Source organism: Apium graveolens, chromosome 7 (genome assembly GCF_009905375.1).
Source record: "Apium graveolens cultivar Ventura chromosome 7, ASM990537v1, whole genome shotgun sequence".
Lineage (NCBI taxonomy): Eukaryota > Viridiplantae > Streptophyta > Magnoliopsida > Apiales > Apiaceae > Apium > Apium graveolens.
In genome coordinates, this window is record NC_133653.1 from 250,312,221 (window position 1) to 250,333,055 (window position 20,835).

The following is a 20,835-nucleotide window of genomic DNA, read 5'->3' on the forward strand; positions in this document are numbered from 1 at the left end:
CACTATCTAAGTACCACATATTCTTTCTGTTTCCCTGCATACATTAAAATCAAATCAAGTTGATTTTAGTACCCAAGTTTCCTTGGGTCCTGCCTTGTTAGCTTTCTTCTTTGGTTTCTTAGGTTTGATCTCATTTGACTTGGGGATATCAGATTCATCCTTAGTCATCTGATTTAGACCTTTGAAACCATTCATTAAAACAGAATTATCATGCACATTTTGATTAACATGATATGGCATGCTATTTACAAACATGTTATTCCAGTAGGGCATGCTAAATGGTATTTGAGGCATACTAAATGCAACATAATAAGAATTAGGTGCAAATGGCATATTAGCAAACTGTGCATTCATATTTTGTGTAGACATATCATTCATAGGCATAAAAGGCATAACACTCATGCTGGGAAAAGAAGGTGGTACATTCATGGAAGTAGGCATGGCAAGTTTGTAATTAACAAACAGATGATTAACACTACCACACTTAACACAGATTTTTCTAGGAGCATACTTATCAGGTGTGTAGTTGTTATGTTTATTAATCCCTACTTTCCCATTTCTATTGTTTTTCTTTTTATCCTCTGTTTTAACCTCAATCTTTTCTAGTCTGTCATTCAATTGCTTGATGGACAGATGACCAACATTCACTTTCTTCTCCTTTTCACTTGACAAGATTCTCCTGAAATAAAGTTTTTGGAAACTGATCCATATTTTTCATTTAACTTGGCAAGTTTGGCTTTACTCACAGGTTTGCTTACAGCCGACGGATGAGGATTTATGTCACTCGACGGATAACCTTTTTGATTATCCGACATATGACTTTCATCATCCGTCGAGTCTACATTTGTTAGCAATCCTTTAACCAAATTGGATTCCAGCTGCTCTTTACTCTTTTTCCAGGCTGCATCACAGAAGGACTCAATACCTTGAACTTCGGTGATTTGAGCATGGACATCTCTAAATGATTTCCCTGCCTTAATCACCTCTTGTTCACGATCAAGTTGCTTCTTCAAAATTTCTTCATTCTTGAAGGACTCAGTTAATTCATCCTTAGCAATATTACATTCTATTCTTAATTTTTCAAATTCAATAAACTGAGATTCTAGCACATTATTCCTCTCACTTAAAAACAAATTATTTTCTTTGATTTTAGTATTTTCTTTAGTGAGGGACTTAAGTGTAACACGCAAGTGATATAATTCTGTAGACATGTCATTTATTGCATCATTACACTCAGCTTTAGATAAATGTGAAAGGTTAGTGGTGATTACCTGATTACTTGAAGAACTTGTCTCTGTTTCATCAGACTTGGCCATTAGGTCTAGATTGACATAGCTAACATCTTCATCCTCATCCAAACCATCTGCTGCCCAGTCATTTTCTTGTGTAATAAAAGCCCTTTCCTTTTGTTTGAGCAACTCAAAATACTTCTATTTATAATCCACAGGCTCAAACTTTTTTCTTGCTGGAATCTGACTTTCTACACTCACCAGCAAAGTGCCCTGCCAAGCCACATTTGAAACACTTGAATTTTGATTTATCCACCATGTTTCTATTTGGCTTAGCTGCTCCAAAGTTCTTCTTGAACTTGAGCTTGGCAAATCTTCTGGAAAGAAATGGTAGATGTTCATCAATATCATTTATATCATCTTGGCTTAAAGAATCTTCATTTTCTGCTACCAGTCCCTTGCCCTTGTTTTCAAAGACCTTTTAAGTAGACTCAATAGCTTCTATCTTCATCTCCTTCTCTTTCTCTAACTCAGCAACCAGTGCAATGTACCCTCCTTTCTTTCTCCCTTTCTCCATTCTTTCATCTTGCTCTATATCAAGCTCATAAGTCTTTAGAATGCCATACAGTCTCTCTAGTGTAAACTCCTTGTATTCTTGTGAATTTCTCAAGGAGACTTTCATTGGTTTCCATTGTTTTGGAAGGGATCTCAGGAATTTGAGGTTAGAATCTTTGGTTTGGTAGACTCTTCCATGCAGCTTCAGAGCATTTAGTAGCTTTTGAAATCTACTAAAGATATCAGTGAGAGTTTCACCTTCTTCACAGTGGAAATGCTCATATTGCTGAATTAGTAACTGCATCTTGTTTTCTCTAACTTGTTCAGTGGCATCACAAATTATTTGAATGGTGTCCCAAACCTCCTTGGCTGTCTTGCAATTGATGATGTTGTCAAACATGTCACCATCAACTCCATTGAATAAGATATTCATGGCCTTCTTGTCCTTCCTGACTTGTTCAATATCAGGATCTGACCATTCATGCCTTGATTTGGGAACTGATGTCTCATTTCCAGTTGCAGCTCTCATTGGTACATGAGGACCTCTCTCTATGAAATCCACATAGGCCTCATCTTGAGAAAGTAAATGAAGATGCATCTTTACCTTCCAGTGATGGTAATTATCTTTGTCCAGAAAAGGAATCTTGATTCCAACATCCTTCTTGTTCATCTTGCTGTTTGTTATGATCTTTAAACTCTTTGTGCTTCAAGAGCTTCCTCTGATACCAATTGTTAGTCCCTAACAATACAATAAGAATTACAAAGGGGGGGGGTTGAATGTAATTCTGGCTACTTTTTGAGATTAATGAAAAATAGTTCTAACTTAATAATATAAAAGTATTTGATTTGCAAAGTGCGGAATGAAGAGTTAGATAAATCAAAACACAAGAAATAAAAACACAAGTCTTTAAGACTTTCTGGTGGATTTGAATTTATCCACACACATATATATATATATATATATCAAGAGAACCCTGTGAAGCTTGAATAGCTCACAGCTGCTTACAAATATGAACAACTAAACTTACAGAGAAATGCTACAGGATACAGCTTACAATTGTTTCTCAGATAATATATTTGCTTAGTCTTGTTGTTGTTCAATTTGCTACTCTTGGTTTATATATCACCAAGATTACATAGTAATAAGACAAGATAATAAAACAAAACCTATCAAGTCTAATACCATGCTGCTTCACTACTCTATTCCAGCATCTTTGAATATCTTCATAATAGCATGGAAATGGTAATGCTTCTCTGTTCTCAAAAACCCAGCTGAACAGGCTGCCACATTCCTTTTGAAAACACTCGATGTATGTGACTGTGTTGTCACTGTCAACAGATGTTTGAATTGATCATCCGTCAGGTGCATGATTATCATCCGTCGGGTAGCCTTGTTGATCATCCGTCGGGTAGCTTTGTTGATCATCCGTCGGGTAGCTATTTGACACTTGACTTCATTTCATTTATGCAAAATTACATGACATCTAATATTTACAATTAATCAACCTATTCTGCATATCTAATTAAAGTCAACATGACTTATATGCTACTACATAATCTATAGAAAGGTGTTTGCAGAAATGTGCTACCTGACTTATTGTTATATAAGCTACTCACTCGATGAATGTCAAATCATCATCCGTCGAGACTATATTGAGTCATCCATCGGGACTATATTTGATCATCCGTCGAGTACTATATTTTTCACTAAGTTGAATCTACTAAGGTGTTTTATTAATGTAATCAGCAAGTTCACAACATATTCCTAACAAAATTTTTACTTAAATTTGGAGTTTTTCATTAGGTTAGAAATCAGGTGGATTAGATCAACTTTAGTTGATGAATAATGATATCGACAATGATATGATTCTCTATCTCGACACAAATATCTCAAAAACTAACATTATGTTGCTACAAGTCAACTTAAAGACTTAAATTAACGGTTGTATTAGTTTTACTTTATATGCAATATTAAGATAGTCTTTTGTATATATACCAATGACACTACGTGTACTTATTCAATTACGTTCCACATACAAGAAATGTATCCTTCATTTAATGACTTGAATTAACAGCATTATGTGGATTGGAAACATGTTACATATAAATCATACACATTAATAGTTCATTAACTTATATTAGCTATACTTGAGATATTTTACAATTTTATTTATAAATCGATAATAAAAATGATATATTTACATGTTGTTAAAAAATATTCTAAAAAGTGACCCGTGCCTCACACATTTTATTATGCTAGTTATACATGTAATATAACAACATAAGGGGTTCAATAAATAAATCTAATCATAAATACTCTAGTTAATATTTATAAAATATATATTACAACCATTATTACTATTCATTATTACTTAATTAATATTAATATTTATATCTAACTCATTATTATATAATAAAATTTTAAGATTAGTATAGTCATTAATTATTCTTTTTAACCATTAATATCTATTCATTTATACCACTATATTACTAATTTTATTTTACACTAAATCTAAATTAATATTTATTTATATCCCAAAATTGATTTATATATAATATTTTTTCACACTTATTCACTCAATTAACACATGCTTATATTAATAAATACATACTAATACATACATATAAAGACATACATGCATACACGTTGTGTTTATATAATAACTTGATTAATAAATTTTTGGTATTAAATAATGATACATAATAAGTGTTGTTGGGAGAAATTTGTAATAACATGAATTCAGAGGTTGCTGAAATCACGGAGTAAAAAATATAAATTAGAAGTTATTTTTACAAAGATCGCGAAGAACCCAAGACACAAATTGATGGATGTTGTAGCTGATCTTGTACGTTGATTCGTAGAATGCAAGAGAGAAGGTGTTTTTCTCTCTTATTTTAAACTGTTGATCATCCGTAAACAAGAGGCCTACGTACTCTTTTATAAAGGGTTCAAGCTAGCCACACACAATTTTTAGAGGACAAGTTACCCAGATGGGCTTGGGTTTGGTCCAGTCCATTTCGTTGATCATGTGGCCGTCCGTAAAAAGCCCATATTTGTCCATGGCCCAAGCCCCATTATGCAGTAATAGACTGTCATGGCATTAGGCTTGGGTATCTCGTTAATGAGGAAGGAAAATGCCCGGAGGCCTCGCATGTAACCCCTTAGAGTCTAGTCATGCGATGTGAACTTATAGAGAGCATGGCCTCGCATGCAACCCTTTAAAGTCTGGTCATGCAATATGGCCTTATAGAGAGCATGACCTCACACGCGATCCTTTAGAGTTTTGTCATGTGATACGAGTGTATAGAGAGTACATGCGATCATGGGAGACCTGGCCATGCATATCGATCCTTCCTCCCATGTGACCTCTTGAGGCTTGGTTATGGGTCTTCAAGTCAAATAGAAAATATTTATATAAGTTGATAGCGAATCAACTTCTTTTAGGGCTAGGCTTGCATGTCTTCGGTTCTTTTATTGTAACAAAGATTATTTTATGTGATGTGATCCCATAAATATGTAAGTAATGTTAACCTCAAAGAGGTCCTTCATAGTGTGATTTAGTGTTGCAAGAACTCTATGATGTACTCTAATAAAATCATATAATCATAAGTTGTTATAATTATATCTTCTGCCCGGCTTGTATGTGAGGTGAACATGGTTCTCATCTCGTAGAGAGGGGGACAAGACTTCCTTCTTGTTGAGAGATGGATAGGAGTTCATTCCTGTTAAGAGGTGGACATGACTCTTTTTCTTAATATATTTCCACGTGTCAGCTAATGAGGCCTTGGTCAACATAACAGTAAACGACTTTGGTCAATATTCTGGTTCATGACCTTAACTATATTTTGGATTCAATTATATCAGCCCATTAATATTAATAATTCTCGTAATGGGTCTGCTTAAAGCCCGTATCAATTTCTGGGTATAAGAATAGGAATAAGAATAAAAATATTTATAACAAAAACAAAATATAATTATATACGTGAAACTTAATTTACAAAATTATATTATTTTATGAGCGATGACCTATATAACTAAAATGGGAAAAGGCAGTAATGGTAAATCCGGGATGAAGGTGACCAAAATGCTGAGCAAACATTGAAGACCAATTGTCGTATAACCTAATATGTCACACCATTTAGCATAACTTTATGTCACACAAATCTAGATATCGAATAATATTTAATACGAGAACATAACTAATGTATTACTTTCATATGCTAAAATAACCCATATGATTTTCATACATTAAAGGTTACAATGTACACATGAAATGTAAAGTGTTTGCTCCATTAGAGGTAACCATGGACATGGGATATGTTATCGAAGCTCACGTCCATTCAAATAAATTTGTGTATATTTGTCATTTGAGCTTTCAAATTATCCAACAAAGTTATGAGTATAAGGGACGGTAAAAAAATAACAATAACTGAAGATGGTGGAGAATTAATGATGCTAATTAAGATCTGATTTAACTTTGTTCATTCAATGACTCGTAATGACATGATATTAAGTGTAAAATGGACAAGAAAGAGAACCGAGGAGAAACCACCCAGATAGAGGTCGTTAGAGGCTGTTATGAAGAAAAAAAAGTTGGAGGTGAGGTTGAGAGAGGGATGAGTATAACTCTTTATGTATATTATCATAAAATAAATTTGATAATGTGATTAGCACATTATTTGGGTATTTAAGGTCAACAAACCAAAAACAGGTATATCAGGTCAAGGTATACCAAAAAATAGGTATATCAGTTATTTTCTCTTTAATAAATAAGTAGTCGTATATTTAAATTATTATAGAGTTTATTATTATAAAATATTGTTATTTTTCATCAATCTCAATAATTTTCATCACATTTATCAATGATATTTTATCATACAATTTGATGTCATATACCATATATCACATTAATATTAATTATTAGATTTACTATAAAAAATATGAATGAAAATACTAAAAAATACCAACTAAAAAATGTATATATTAATCTTGCTTGTGCATTTTAACTATTCATACATCTCCTTCAATAAATTCTATATATAATCATTGAACATATACATTAAAGATTTAGTTTATAGTTTGGTTGCGTCTTTAGACACCGCATCGTGTATAAAAGTTTAGTATCGACTAAAATGGACAATCATGGTAAGGTTTCTGAATCAAATTCAATCAGGAGGCACCTAACATATCTAGAGATGTATATTTGTTAATACTGAATGAGAATGGAAAAAAGTTATTAAGGTTAAAATAAAAATTCAAGGAAACTTAAAATTCAAATAGTAATTATAAAAAAAATTTATGTGAAAAATGACTATATTCTGCAGTAGTTGAAACAACCACAAATATTTCTACAAAAACTCCCATGGATCGCACTCACCAGTGGACAAAAATGAATACCACTACATATTTTATTTCAGCTTAATATCAAATATCGAAAAATATGTTCGACACAATGCCACCACACCCCAAAAACTACTCCTTATATACGTAGACAAATACATCATTTATTCACCGTTCAACAACTTGAATATGCAGTAAACAATTTCAGCTAAAATAATATCAATTCGTGTAATCTAGAGCATGCCCGTGCATTGCACGGGTTATAGAGCTAATTAATTAATAATAATGAAAATCATGTATTGACACACATTTCTCAATAATATCATCCCAAATTGTCAAGTCATTAATATAATGGGAATAAATTCCAATTTGGTACCATATCAAATGAGGCCAGCTGACTACACCCGGTGTCACATTTCTAATGAATTCAACGGCACATCTAACTTGCAGACAATCAATCCGTTCTTGGAGAATAGAAAGGTTAAAACTTTGTGGGACCCAAAATCCCCCTTCTCATTCTCTCATGTTGCGGAAGCGTTCATATCATGATCGTCACGTCGATAAGTCGAGTCGAGTGGATGGAGGTTGAGCTTGTCGATTAGTTAAATAGTCATTGACTAGTCAATTAATTAACAGTAATTAATAAAGTAATATATAATAGAATGACGCAACACGAAAGCGTAGAAAAACAAAATAAACGTTAATCCTCGCAAGGATTTTTACACGAGAAATGCTTTAAAAATTTGAATTCACTAGGATTTTTGTGAATCCACAAAAAATATAAGAGAAAATTTCTTAGGGTTTCAATTTCAATAATTTTTTTTAATACGTTACATCACAAAATTGTTTATATAGGAAAAATCCTAAAATAAAATAAAAATAAAATTTAATTAAAATTTATTAATAATTGAGAGTAGCGTGATCATGCAACTTTGAGCATGGGCATGCAATGTCTTCCATCTTACCATCAAAAAGTTACTGTAGTATTGGCATGGTAATGTAATCGAGCGGTATGATCATGCCATCATATGTCCTCAACAGCGTAATCAAGTTATCCTCAGCGTGACCATGCATTTTCTCATTTTGAGTTTCATTACACCATCTATTAGTATCGAAATTCCTGTACATATATCATAGTAATATATATCTTATATATGTCCCATAAAAATAATTCTAATATTATCATACTCATATGTATATCAAGCACTCGATTTTGGTTGAAGTTTTTTTTTCTGTTTATTTTGGTTGGGACTCTCATACAACTTTTCTGTTGGTTTTGGTTGGAACTCTGATATAGTTTATCTGCTGGTTTTGGTTGAAACTCTAATACATAATCTTGGTCTCGTTTTGATGATATTGGCTCTTTGATAATATTGTTTTTTTCTTTCCCTTTCATCTTCCTTTCCTTTTCTTTTGTTGATGATGAGGGTAGCCCAATGCATATATGTATACTTCTCCATTATCTGGTGCTCTAGGCACTTTGGTCCTTCATGTGATTGGTGTAGGTTATTTGGTGCTCTAGGCACATTGATTTAATATATTTGGTGCTCTGGGTACATTGGCATACGAGGGATTGTTTAGTTTATTTGGTGCTCTAGGCACATTGATCCTTTGAGGGATTCGTTTAGTTTGTTTGGTGCTCTAGGCACATTTGCCCTTTGCGGGGATTGATTTAGTTTATTTGGTGCTCTAGGCACATTAACTTAGTTTATCTGGTGCTCTAGGCACACAGACCCTTCGCGAGATTTGATTAGATTTGGATATAATTTGAATTAGGATACAGTTTTTATTTGGTTGAGGATTGGATACAGTTTGTTGACTTGGATTCGGTTTTTCGGAGTTTGTATTGGGTTGATTATGGAGTTTGATTTTGGATTTGGATTCAGTTTTGCATGCAGTTTTGGTATTGTTTTCGATGGTTGCAGATTTGTTGCTTCATTTTTTCTTGGGTTGCTGCGTCTTTAGACGATTTCTCTTTTGTTGTTGCGTTCTCTTTTGTTGTTGCGTATTTGGATTCGTCTGAAAGTTTTTGGTTTGTTTGGATTCATAATTTTATTTTTGGATTTGTTTGGATGATCTTGAATCTGGTGTTGCAGATTTGGATTTGTTTGATTACGTGACTCTGTCTCTTGGTTGGCAAACTCCCGATTCAACATCGTGAGTTTGAAGAGAATGTTCACATATATAATGATATTATACTATTGGATAGTTTCGTTATTATAATAATTTTCTTATTAAAATATTTTCCTTTAATATTTTTGGTTATTAGCCTATATAAACCCTTTTTCTATGTTAATTGAAAATATGTTTTATTATAATAAAATTCTACTTTTTCGCTTCTCTCTTCTCTCTGTATTTTATCAGCTATCTTTCCTATCTTGTAAGAATATTGTATTGGTTTCATATTATTAATGTTCTTGTACTTTACATAGTCAAATAAAAAAGAGTTAGAAGAGGTCTTTGCAAATTTTGGCATCTATTTGAGAAGTCTAATATTTGATAGTACCATGAAGAAATTGAAATGATCGATCTTCGCACACAACTACTCCCTCTGTCCCATTCAATTGTATACAGTTTTTTTGTCAATATTCGATACGTATTCTAAGGTGAATATAAAGGATACTTCCATAATTTATTTCTGAATTTTTCTTTTTCTGTATTTAACTTTAGACAACAATATTTTATTTAGAAGAAAAAAATTAAAAAATTATTTACGGAACTATACTTTAAAGGAATTTTAAAATGCGTGACGAGCCTAACGAACGATCGGCCCAGATTTGAGCGTGATGAATTACTTCGTGCCGACCTGTTCCCGATAAACTTTTCGGCCTCATATGAGAATCGAGAACATAAAAATTTATGGTTGACCATATTCTTAGAAAAAAGATACTTTCAAGCCCCGTCCCCAATGTATACTACCTATGGGAACAGAAGGAGTACATTTTATTGTAGTACGAAGGAGTACATTTTATTGTAGTACGAACTGCTGATATAGCAGGTTTGATTCTTGCTGCCAGTTTCGATTTGTGCAGACGCTGCTTATAATCAACAATATGCAGAACTGCAGATATACTTGTACAGTGTACTCGTCAATCACTTGCCAGTTTTGCCAATAGATTTTTTAATCACTAGAGGCTGCAGTTCAGAATCGATACCTCTTCTAATTTATTAACACACACTGCTAAACAGTAACACTAAATAGCTAACTTATATTATAAGTAAATAATAAATCAGACACCTCTGATAATTTATAAGCTCAAAATAAACATTTAACTAGCATTATTTGAGGGAAATGGTTAAACACACACATATCCAACCATATATGAAGACTTGCACACTGAGATATCCTTTTTCATCAAATATTTTAGTAGCTACACAAGTTTACGTAGAACAAGTTTCATTCCATGCTGAGGTACGAGGAAGAAAGAATGTCTTGGAGCATGTAGATATGATGGAGAAAGCTCTAAGATGAAGTGCTGCAAGAAGGTTGCGATTACAAATTTATTTGTAACCATTGCCATACTTTTCCCGATACATTTTCGAGGTCCCCCCGAGAAAGGGAAGAATACAGATTTCATCTCTGAGTTGAAAACGCCTTCATCAAATCTCTCAGGTTTAAATTGGTTAACATCTTCTCCCCAAATATCAGGGTCGTGATTCATTAAAGTTATCGGTATGGTGATCTGGATCCAGGCCGGTAAAACCATATCTCCCAACTTTGTATCTCTGGAAGTAGATCGGTGAATAACACCAGTTGGCGGATATAATCTCAGAGCTTCGTACATAATCATTGTAATCTGAAATCATTAAAATAATTTCATGTACCTGTTATCGGTTTTTGATATCATTTTTTGTAGGTAACTAATTTTCCTTTAGTATAAATTGGGAATCTTGAATATGTGATACATATAGTCTAAATTTAAACATTTTCTAGCAATCACAAGTATGAAGAAAGACTTACAATTTTGAGTTGGTTTAGTCCCTCAACATTGGGCTTTTGATCTCCAAAAATCTGCAAAACCTCTTCTCTTGCCCTCTCTTGCCATTCCGGATATCTGGCCAGAACATAGAGCATCCATATCAATGGCCGTGCAGTAGATTCCTGTCCAATGAACGTAAAACTTCTGCACTCCTCAATCACATCGTCAAGACTAACTCCGCTTGCTTTATCTTGAAAAGCTTCCAACATTGAACTCAATATATCACCTCGATTACTTGCTCCATTTTTCATTTCTTCCAGTCTCCTAGTCACCACTTTCTTCACTAAAATTTGAATTTCTTCATGAGTTGCTTTCATAGTCTTCACCTCACGAGTAGGTAAACTCCTGCAATTCGTTTCACCTAAAGCCTTAAATTTTTGAGATGTTTAAAGCAGTGTTGTAAAAAGCGCAAATCGAACCTAAGTGGTGATGCCACCTTCTAGCGCTTAAGCGCTAAAACGGACGCTTAAGTGCTTAAGCGGTTTTAAAAGCGGGACATTAATCGAATTATTAATAAATAAATATATGTATATATATTAATAATACTGAATATTTTTTTGAATAAGCAGATAACGTCCACATATTATAATAAACCAATAAAATGATCTTTCACAAAGTCATAATTACCTTAAAAAAATACAAGTAACATTTAAAAAATATCAAATTACACCTCTTTAAAAATAATTAATTATTTTTTAATCCCCATTCAATTTGGTCCCTTAAACGGTCAAAATTCGCTTAATTTCGCTTAAACCCGCTTAAAATTTACTGAAACGCTGATTTTGCACTAATCCAAGCACTTTTACCTCCGATTTCACTTAAGACCCCGCTAAAGCGTCCGTTTAATGCGCTTTTCACAACATTGGTTTAAATAAAGCGAAAACTAAAACGATTTAGTGATGGTAGACAAACTATTTGAATTGAATTAATTACCACCATCCGGGAAAGAACATGAGCTTTGATAGTTTGGCTGCTTGTTGGTTCACAGTATTTCGGAGTTGATACATCCTCTTCGACTCTTCGCTGATCGGGCCTGCTACAACTGTTTTGCACATTATATCACCTATTAAAGGGTCAATTTCTTGCACCATATCAACCTCCATTGATTCCTTTGAAGCCAGGGACAAATTCCACTTCTCTATTTTTTCCAAACAGCTCTCCACTATTGATGGTACCATGTTCTTTCCAAGTTAACAGAATCAGAAAACAAGAAGATCAATAATCGTAACATATGCATGTTAATTACCCCCACTCTTTTTATACTTGTTTGACTCTTTCTGCACATAATTTCAAGTGTTTTGCGTATAATTATAATAATTATTTCCAACGTTATAATTTTTTATTCTAGAAAAAAAAAATTCAAATTTTTTTTGAACTACTGCAAAAACTCCATTAATTAATAATTGATTAATTAATAATTCATTATAAATTAATATTTTCAATACAAAATTTTGATTATGACATAATACCGATTAATATATATATATATATATGTAATCTCGATAATTTAATAATTTCCGTAAATTAATAAAATATACTAGCCCCATCGTTATTAATTTACAGAGGTTTGTAATAGCACTTTGATACGTATGTAGAAAGTCAAAACGTCGAATATTAAAAAATACTAGGAAATTGGTGCTTAAACTCTAAGAATACAAATAATTAATCTACCTTTATCTTGTCCATGTGAAAACTAGGGTTGAGAATCTTCTTATGTTTAGTCCATGTGGTACCTTCACTCATGAAGAGTCCACCTGCAAGCACCGTGCCCATTTGATCATTGCCTGGCTTTCGGAATTCGTTTGGTCTTGACAGAATATCCTTCACTAGCACTGGATCCAATATGCTCAATCTTGGTTTAGTGCCAAACCAGATGAAATACTTCTTACCTATACATGAATGCATGTTTTTCAGATACAAATTATATATACCTTTAAAAAAAATCTTGGTAGATAACTTCACTACTTGAGCGCCTTACCATACTTCTGGAGCAGATGTAGGTGAAATGGTAGAACACGGAATACGATATCGTCGGAGAGTTCCATTGGCTTGGAAGTGACTTGTGCCCTCATCCGATCCACATCTTTTGAATCTCCAAAGATGATCCTATAAGGATTTCCCTTAAACCCTATCTCCCTCAGCCGTTTCTCCATTTTCTTTGGCCTAAACCAATACTTGTTGGCTTGTTTGATTGTGTATTTAAAAATGACCAGTGCAATCACTGAGATAACAATTGAGGCAATAGTTGCATCCATTTTCACTCGGTGTAAACTTGTCGTGTTATGACATGGAAACTAAGCTTTAAGCACCCCTGGTTTTATATTGACACAATTTCAGCTAACGTACGTTAAATGAGATTTACAGTGCCACCGACAATGTCTATTTTTAGAATACATTAGAATATTATCAACATCAACATGAATTATAAAATGTGGGCTAAAATAATATGAAATAATGATTATTTAAAATTTACTGAACTTTTAAGTCATATAGGGATCAGTTAGAGTATCTCCAACGGGTGTTTGCTAAAATGGTTGATTAAAATAAATAAAATAAAGATTATGTAAAATTTGTTGAATCTGTAAGCTGATTTACTCGGATGGAGTTGGTTATAATGATAGGCTATTTTTTAAAAATAGGATGTTGCTATTTTTTGAAGTTACTATAAATAGAATATCTTATTTTATTATGATAATAAATGATGTGTAATTTCACTGCAGGTCTATATAGGTTCAACAAATATAGTCAATATCGATATGTTGACTAAAATTATAGTTAATGGGAAAGTATCATTGAAGAGGACAAATTTTTACATATTATCTATAATAATTATTTTGGTATGTTTGGCACCTTTTTAGCTAAGGCTTCTTAGCCATTGGGATACTCTTATAATGTTAAATTTATGCTTATGGTTTCGACAAATTTAGCTAATATAAAGAGGTAAACTATAATTTTAGCTAAAATTTTTGGATAATTGAAATATCCAAATTTCTACGTATTATATAAAATAATTGTCACAACGGATTTTTTAGCATATAATTTCTTTCATTGCAGATGCCCTAAATATAAATATAACTATCATTCCGCATATAAGTTGCAGGGACTTTTCTTTTAATAAAAATGGTGAGATTTAATTTTTGGGGGCTTAGAATAAGATACTGTCGTATTGTAGATATCAATAATTCAATATGGTTCGGGAGTCAACGAGTTACAGTATCAGTATTGAGTACACGTTAAATACAAATCAAAAAACTAGATACACCTTAATTAAATATCTACAACTAGAAACGCTAGTGACTAGTAGAAATAATAGTATCAAAAATAATTACCTGTGTAAATACACGTAGTTGTTTACATATCACGTGTGAGTTGATGGATTTCTCGATGAATGAAATAAATAAATAACCAGTGTCAGCTACAAATAATGCCCAGAATGTGCTGCCTGAGAACGGAAGTGACATAGAAGGGATCAGATGTGTAATATACGAAAGTGACAAAGAAGAAGCGATTAGATGTGTAATATCAAAATATGTATGTTAAATGTACTACCCGTCCGAGTTTAGTCTTAAATGATTTTTTTAAAAGATTTCTTACAGATCTGTATTAGGCATGGAAAATTGAACCCATGACACACACTTATAACAAACATTTTGACGTCAACCAATTGAGCTAGAGGCTCATTTGATTATATTTTGATAATATCGAGTTACATACTTCTTTTTTTATTTTGGGTGACTAAACCTATATAATTCAAAATTCATATAGAATAAAATTAATTTAAGACCGTAAAATTAGCTGATTACAATATAAAAACTTTATACTCATGTGCAACAACGGGATTATAATAGTTATTGCTTTCGTGGGGAAACATTTAATTCAAAATTACTATTTTGCCCTCGTATTTGAATGAATATGGAAAAATATTATTGGCATGGAGAGTTGAACCCATGACACACTTATAACAAACATATGATTTCAACCAACCAAGCTAGTGGCTCATTTAATTATACTTTAATAACATCAACTATTGAGTTACATATTTCTTTATTTATTTTGGGTGACTAAACCTATATAATTCAGTATTTATACAGAATAAATTATTTCAAGACTTGGGTAATTAGCTAATTATAATATAATAATTTTGTACTCATGTGCAACAACGGGATTATAATTTTTTTTTAATTTATAAATTAAATAAATAACTTCTTGTTCATAATATATTATCATATTAACTTGTTGATAATATCTTACTATATAATAATAATTTAATAATTATCGAGACTCGAGTAATTAACTCACTTCGAGATACTAACTTTATACTCATGTAACAACTAAGGGTATAATCAATCCGAGTCGATTCGAAAACTCTTAGGCTCGAACTCAATTAAAAATATTCGGATTTGAGCACGAACTCGAGTTCAACCGAATCTTAAATTTCAAACTTGAAACTCGGGTTGTAAAAAATTCGATAGGCTCAAATTTTTTAGGGGAAATATATAATTCGAAATTACTATTTTGCGCCCGTATTTGAATAAATATGAAAAAATATTGTTGGCTTGCAAAATTGAACCCGTGACACCCATATCCATATATGTAACTTCAATCAATTGAGCTAGAGGCCCGTTTGATTATATTTTGATAACATCAAGTACTGAACTATATTTTTTTTATTGGATGGCTAAACCTATATAATTTAATATTGATATAGAATAAAATTATTCTAAGACTTGGCTAATTAGCTCACTACAATATACTAACTTTATACTGATGTACAACCACGAGATTATAATTTTTATTTTTTATTAAAAAATTATAAATATTAAATAAATAACTTGTTGATATTATGTTACCATATTAACTTGTTGATAATATATTACCATAAAATAATAATTTATTAATTATCAATACTTGGGTAATTAACTCATTTCGAAATACTAACTTTATACTTGTGTACAACAACTAAGACTAGAATCAAGCCAAGTCGAGCCGAGTCAAAAACTTTTAGACTCGAACTCGATTAAAAATGTTCGGGTTCGAGCACGAGCTCGGTTTCAACCGAATCTTAAATCAAGCTTGAAACTCGGGTCATAGATAGTCCGGTTGCCTCAAGTTCGGCTCGAAAACTTGAATCAATTTAATCAAATATTGACAAAAACTCGAAATATGGTAGGTTATGCTCGAAATCAATTCTATTAAATATATAAAATATTAAATATTTATATACAAATATATCTATATTAAATAAATAGTATCGGCTCGATAAGACTCGTGAACCTTATGAGCCGAGTGATTTGAACTTCGAGCTCGACCATGTAAATTTTTTTACTATTTTCCCCCCATATTTTGATAAATACGACACCTAAACATTATAGTATTTTTGGTATCTCCAATTGAAAAAATTATCGAGAGTTGATTGAAAACCATTATTTTCAATGGTAAGAGTGCACTCTAAACTTTTTATTCGTGATACAATATAAATTTAAGGATATTTGTCGTTACATTAGTCCTTCTAACATGAATCACACAATATTGTATGAAACAACACGTAAATATCATAAAAGTACATAAAAATAGCAATACTTTTTTAAATAAAGCTACCCCGTACCTTGCACGGGTAATAAAGCTAGCTTCATAATACTCAAATTTGACCATCGACCTATTTTGCAAAAGTTACTATTTTTTATGTAAATCAGCCTAGATCTATGAACTATCCAATAATAAATGAGCTTTAAAATAATTAAAATATTAGAAACAATATCGATTTTATTATTAAAGTATTTTCACCACTATAACAAATCAATAACAAATCAATCATAGATCTACAATTTACGTTAACAGAAAAATTCAAAAACTTTAGATTGCATCTTCGTCATTTTCTACGGGAAGTTCATCATCTTATACATTCTTCTTCATTCTTCATAAATCGATTATTTCTTCTTATTATCTTAGTAAATCTGAAGATACATGTTTTATATTTATAGTTGTGTGCGATGGTTAATTATTCACGTATTAGATTTTTTATATGAATACTCATAATTTTGAATCATTTTCTTGCAGATGATAATCAATTGTTGCTCCTATTTGCAGATGACTGACTATCAATGTTTTCATACATCTCGATTTCATTGACATTTTTTTGTTAATCTTTTGAAACATCGCAATATACAACATATGGTCTTTGTGGTCTTATCATGATTAAATTATTTTTTCTACTTAATTAGAACTTAAGTTTTTGCACTCCAACTGTTTGATATTAGTTCTAAACAATTTTATGTATGTTTTTGTGTTGTTTCATGCAGGATAATATTAAAATGGAATGTGAGGACGTGGAATAAGATATATCGGCCCTATTTGATGATATAATATGTCCCTTAAGTTATTTGTGGAGAGAGTATACATGGGAATTGTCAAGGCTTTCATCATATTATTACGACAAAAACCAATAAAGCATTACAAATGTGAAGCCATGAATGATGTTATTGAGATGGGAAGTTTCATTTATCACATAGTTTTATTTCATATTGCAATATACAATAAAAAAATGTATCATTCATTCTTAATCTGATAGATTATACCTGCTTATACTTTGTTAACATTTATGTTTTTATATTATTTATTTTGAGTAGATGTATCGGTTATCAATTGAAGCAGCATGTATACTTTTGGCCAATTAATATTATTTATGATATTTTTTCAAAAAAATATTATTTATGATATCTATTATTTCAAGTCCGTTAAACTATGTCAAAGTTGCAAATGTTAATGGCGAATATTAAGAGAGAGAGAGGCTAGAATTATTGCTTGGGACAACCTGTAGGATGCAAAAGCTCAAATTTGTTCAGCAAGAGGTCGTGAAATGAGGATATCTTTCTGGAAGACTCGCCAGGTTAGTTCATTAATTGGTTCGAGTTTCATACATCTTGCAATTCTTCAAGTTATATCATAAAAAATTATATTTTAGTTGGTGAGGTTTAATGTTACTCTTGCATAGGATTATATTATGTGGAATAACTTTAGTAAGCAACTTTTTAATCTTTTTGGCTCATAATGGGTTGATTTGGTTGGACACACTTATGTATTAATGAATAATTGTCTAATATTTTATTGTTTATGATAATTTAATGTAATTTTAGTTTTCTCCTATAGATTTTTGTATTAAGTTTCTGCGTAGGTAATATTTTAGGAGTAAAAAAATTGCAGAAATTTTAAAATCTGATCCACAAACTTTGTATAAAATTTGAATGTTCGGGGAATTTTTATTTACTGAATTCTGAGATATTTTTAAGCAGTTGTAATATACAGATTTTGCATATATTTTTCATTAATTTTATGTGAAATATAGTTCGCTTGAATGTCATAGGTTTTTTTGGTATTTTCTACTTAGGTTTTTGCATCAGTTTTTGAGATTTTAGCATCATTCTGGGAAGATTTGGTGATCAGATTATGCTTTCTGAGAAGATTTAACTGTTGATGCGATGTTGGTTGATACAATTCTTGCATTGAATATGTATAATAAACAAACTTTTTCAATGATAACTAATTGCAGACGTTGACTTTTTCTGGCCAACTAATATAAATATAATTCAAGTTCATGATCAGTTTTCCAAGTAGTTGAACAACGCTTCAATTTTCTCCAATTGATTGATCATATTCGCAGTTAGAGATTAAATAAAAACATCTTATAAAATAATTTGGTGGAAAGATCCCGATTGAGGTAAGTACTTGATAAGTGAAACGAAGCTGTTGAGATTATTTTCAATGCAATGAATTATCAATTTTTTTGAAGAAATGTAAGAAATATATGGATTGAACTCGTTGCTATCACACTCATTATTGTTACATAAGTTGTGATCATTTTACATAGCTGTAATTTCATTTCACTAATATAAACCTCAACGATTTACCTCACCATATGTCTTGCTTGTGTATCTGCCTTACTGGCAGTAACATGAGCAATACTAACTATTTATTTTTTGAATTATAATTAGTACCTTTAATTCCTGTTTTTGATAGATTAAATTATTTTATTGGAGATTACTCAGTATTACTATCTTGCAGGAGGACGGGGAGAATAGCACCGTATCCAACAATATATCAAAGCTGAAAATGCAGAACAAATTAAAAGTAACAAGGATTGAAAGAGCATTGGCTTATGCCTTCTCGTAACAGGTAAATTATCAAAATATATAACTATATTATATATGGATGACTTGATTAAATTTTTGCCTCAACATTATCATAAAAAAAGAAGATTGCACAAAGCCAATGCAGGATAGGCTAAAGTCAACAGGTGTTTTGAAGATGTAAGACTTTGCTACCTACACTAAATTATATGAGAACTAAATTGTATATGTGTTTTACATTTATTTTGTAGAATATGATTATATGATATAGAGGTTTTTTAATTTAACATCTTCTTCATTTCGTCTGAGGTTATACATAAGGATTATTTCCATGCCTCAACACTCCACTTATCTTAACTGGCATTACAAACGGAAGTGGTAAAACAACTTGAATACGCTTTATTGTAACTTTTTGAGCTTTATAAATTATAAGGTGTGATGATGTGAAGTATATAATATGGTATCCTATTGTGTTTGGTATATTTTTCAGTGCGATCAAAAGGCAATGATTTTGTTCAGTGTTCACGGCCAATCGTTCAACTCATTTTAAAAATGTTTCAAATCCTAAAAGTAAATTTTATAATAAATATCGCAATGTCTAGGAAAGGTTGAAGGAGTTAAATATGTTATTTTTTCGTTCACCAGACTATAATGTTGTCAAACTATATATATACTAAGGTTAAAGGTTTGCTGATATGAACACCTCCATTGCAACAATCACATATATTTATAAAGAGTTAATTTTCAACATGTCATGTTGTGTGTACATACATACCTTGCCTTTTTTGCTTGTGTTTCCAGAAAAACAACTGTCGCTATTGCAGGACAAACATATTTAGGCAGTAATTTGGGGGAAATATTGTGCGATTTTATTTGTGAAATAACTAAGCAAATACACTTATGGCTAAATATGGTTTTCGTTTCACACATACATGGATTATCGGAAATCTATGGATCTAACTTTCATCTATTTTGTACATTAAATCAGTATGCTACCGAAAAATTCACCAAAAGCTTTGAGACCAGTATACATATTCTTTATTCAAGTTTATGTGCAGTAGTAAATGCACTTTAAAAAGTTATTTTTACTTTTTTTACCTGTTGCAATTGAAATTTTATTCAATATATGGAAACTTTGCTTCTTGATTCATTGTCGGCTGGCTTGACAGCCCCTTTGACAGTTAAATCTGGTCACAACTGGTCACACTAGCAGAGGTTCCGTTATTGCTGTAACTGGAGGAGTTCTTATCACTACATTATCAAAGCTCTCGGCTAAGAGCCAAACTCTCAATTAGAAGCTGGAAATATCGTCGAGCATGTGAGAAACTTTTCAGCAGCTTAAGCACATGTTTGAGAAATTTGGCGCAAGATTTTTCTGCAGTTGTTTGCTAATTTTGAGTAAAAGTGCATAATATACCTTAAAATGGAAAGTTGTTGCATATGTTGGTTAATTGAGAGCATTAAAAGCTTACTCATATGCATTTAAGATATCTTAGAGGTTTGGATATAAAATCGGTATGTCAAAGGGATTGGGATTAGGAGCTACCTGCTTCACTGTGTTTTGTTATGCACTTTTTTTCAGGTATGGCTATGAGGGTTATCTGGTC

At 31.7% G+C, this 20,835-nt stretch overlaps 1 protein-coding gene and 1 long non-coding RNA gene across 3 annotated transcripts; one reads left to right on the top strand and one right to left on the bottom strand.

Annotated features, from left to right (window-relative positions):
- Positions 1–10,103: 10,103 nt before the first annotated feature.
- On the bottom strand, positions 10,104–13,415 carry LOC141670980 (cytochrome P450 72A15-like). 2 transcript variants are annotated; one of them, XM_074477042.1, is made up of 5 exons: positions 13,084–13,415; positions 12,777–12,994; positions 12,039–12,286; positions 11,087–11,450; positions 10,104–10,922 (listed from the first exon to the last, which is right to left on the bottom strand). In XM_074477042.1, the coding sequence occupies exons 1-5, from the start codon at positions 13,358–13,360 to the stop codon at positions 10,497–10,499; spliced, it is 1,533 nt and encodes a 510-aa protein (XP_074333143.1). In that variant the 5' UTR covers positions 13,361–13,415; the 3' UTR covers positions 10,104–10,496. The 2 variants fall into 2 exon arrangements, with proteins under 2 accessions (XP_074333143.1, XP_074333144.1); XM_074477043.1 differs by having other exon boundaries at positions 10,628–10,950.
- Positions 13,416–17,885: 4,470 nt separating this feature from the next.
- LOC141670974 (uncharacterized) lies at positions 17,886–20,588 on the top strand. The gene is made up of 3 exons (XR_012554878.1): positions 17,886–17,991; positions 19,164–19,274; positions 20,398–20,588. It is a non-coding gene; the product is annotated as an uncharacterized LOC141670974 (long non-coding RNA).
- Positions 20,589–20,835: the final 247 nt, after the last annotated feature.

What these genes read in the sequence shown, in the direction of transcription:
- LOC141670980 (XM_074477042.1), bottom strand. Translation starts at nt 13,360, where the DNA reads ATGGATGCAACTATTGCCTCAATTGTTATCTCAGTGATTGCACTGGTC. An exon ending in ACATCTGCTCCAGAAGTATG is followed by an intron (nt 12,995 to 13,083) that starts GTAAGGCGCTCA and finishes ATTCATGTATAG; the next exon opens with GTAAGAAGTATTTCATCTGG. An exon ending in ATGTTCTTTCCCGGATGGTG is followed by an intron (nt 11,451 to 12,038) that starts GTAATTAATTCA and finishes AACGAATTGCAG; the next exon opens with GAGTTTACCTACTCGTGAGG.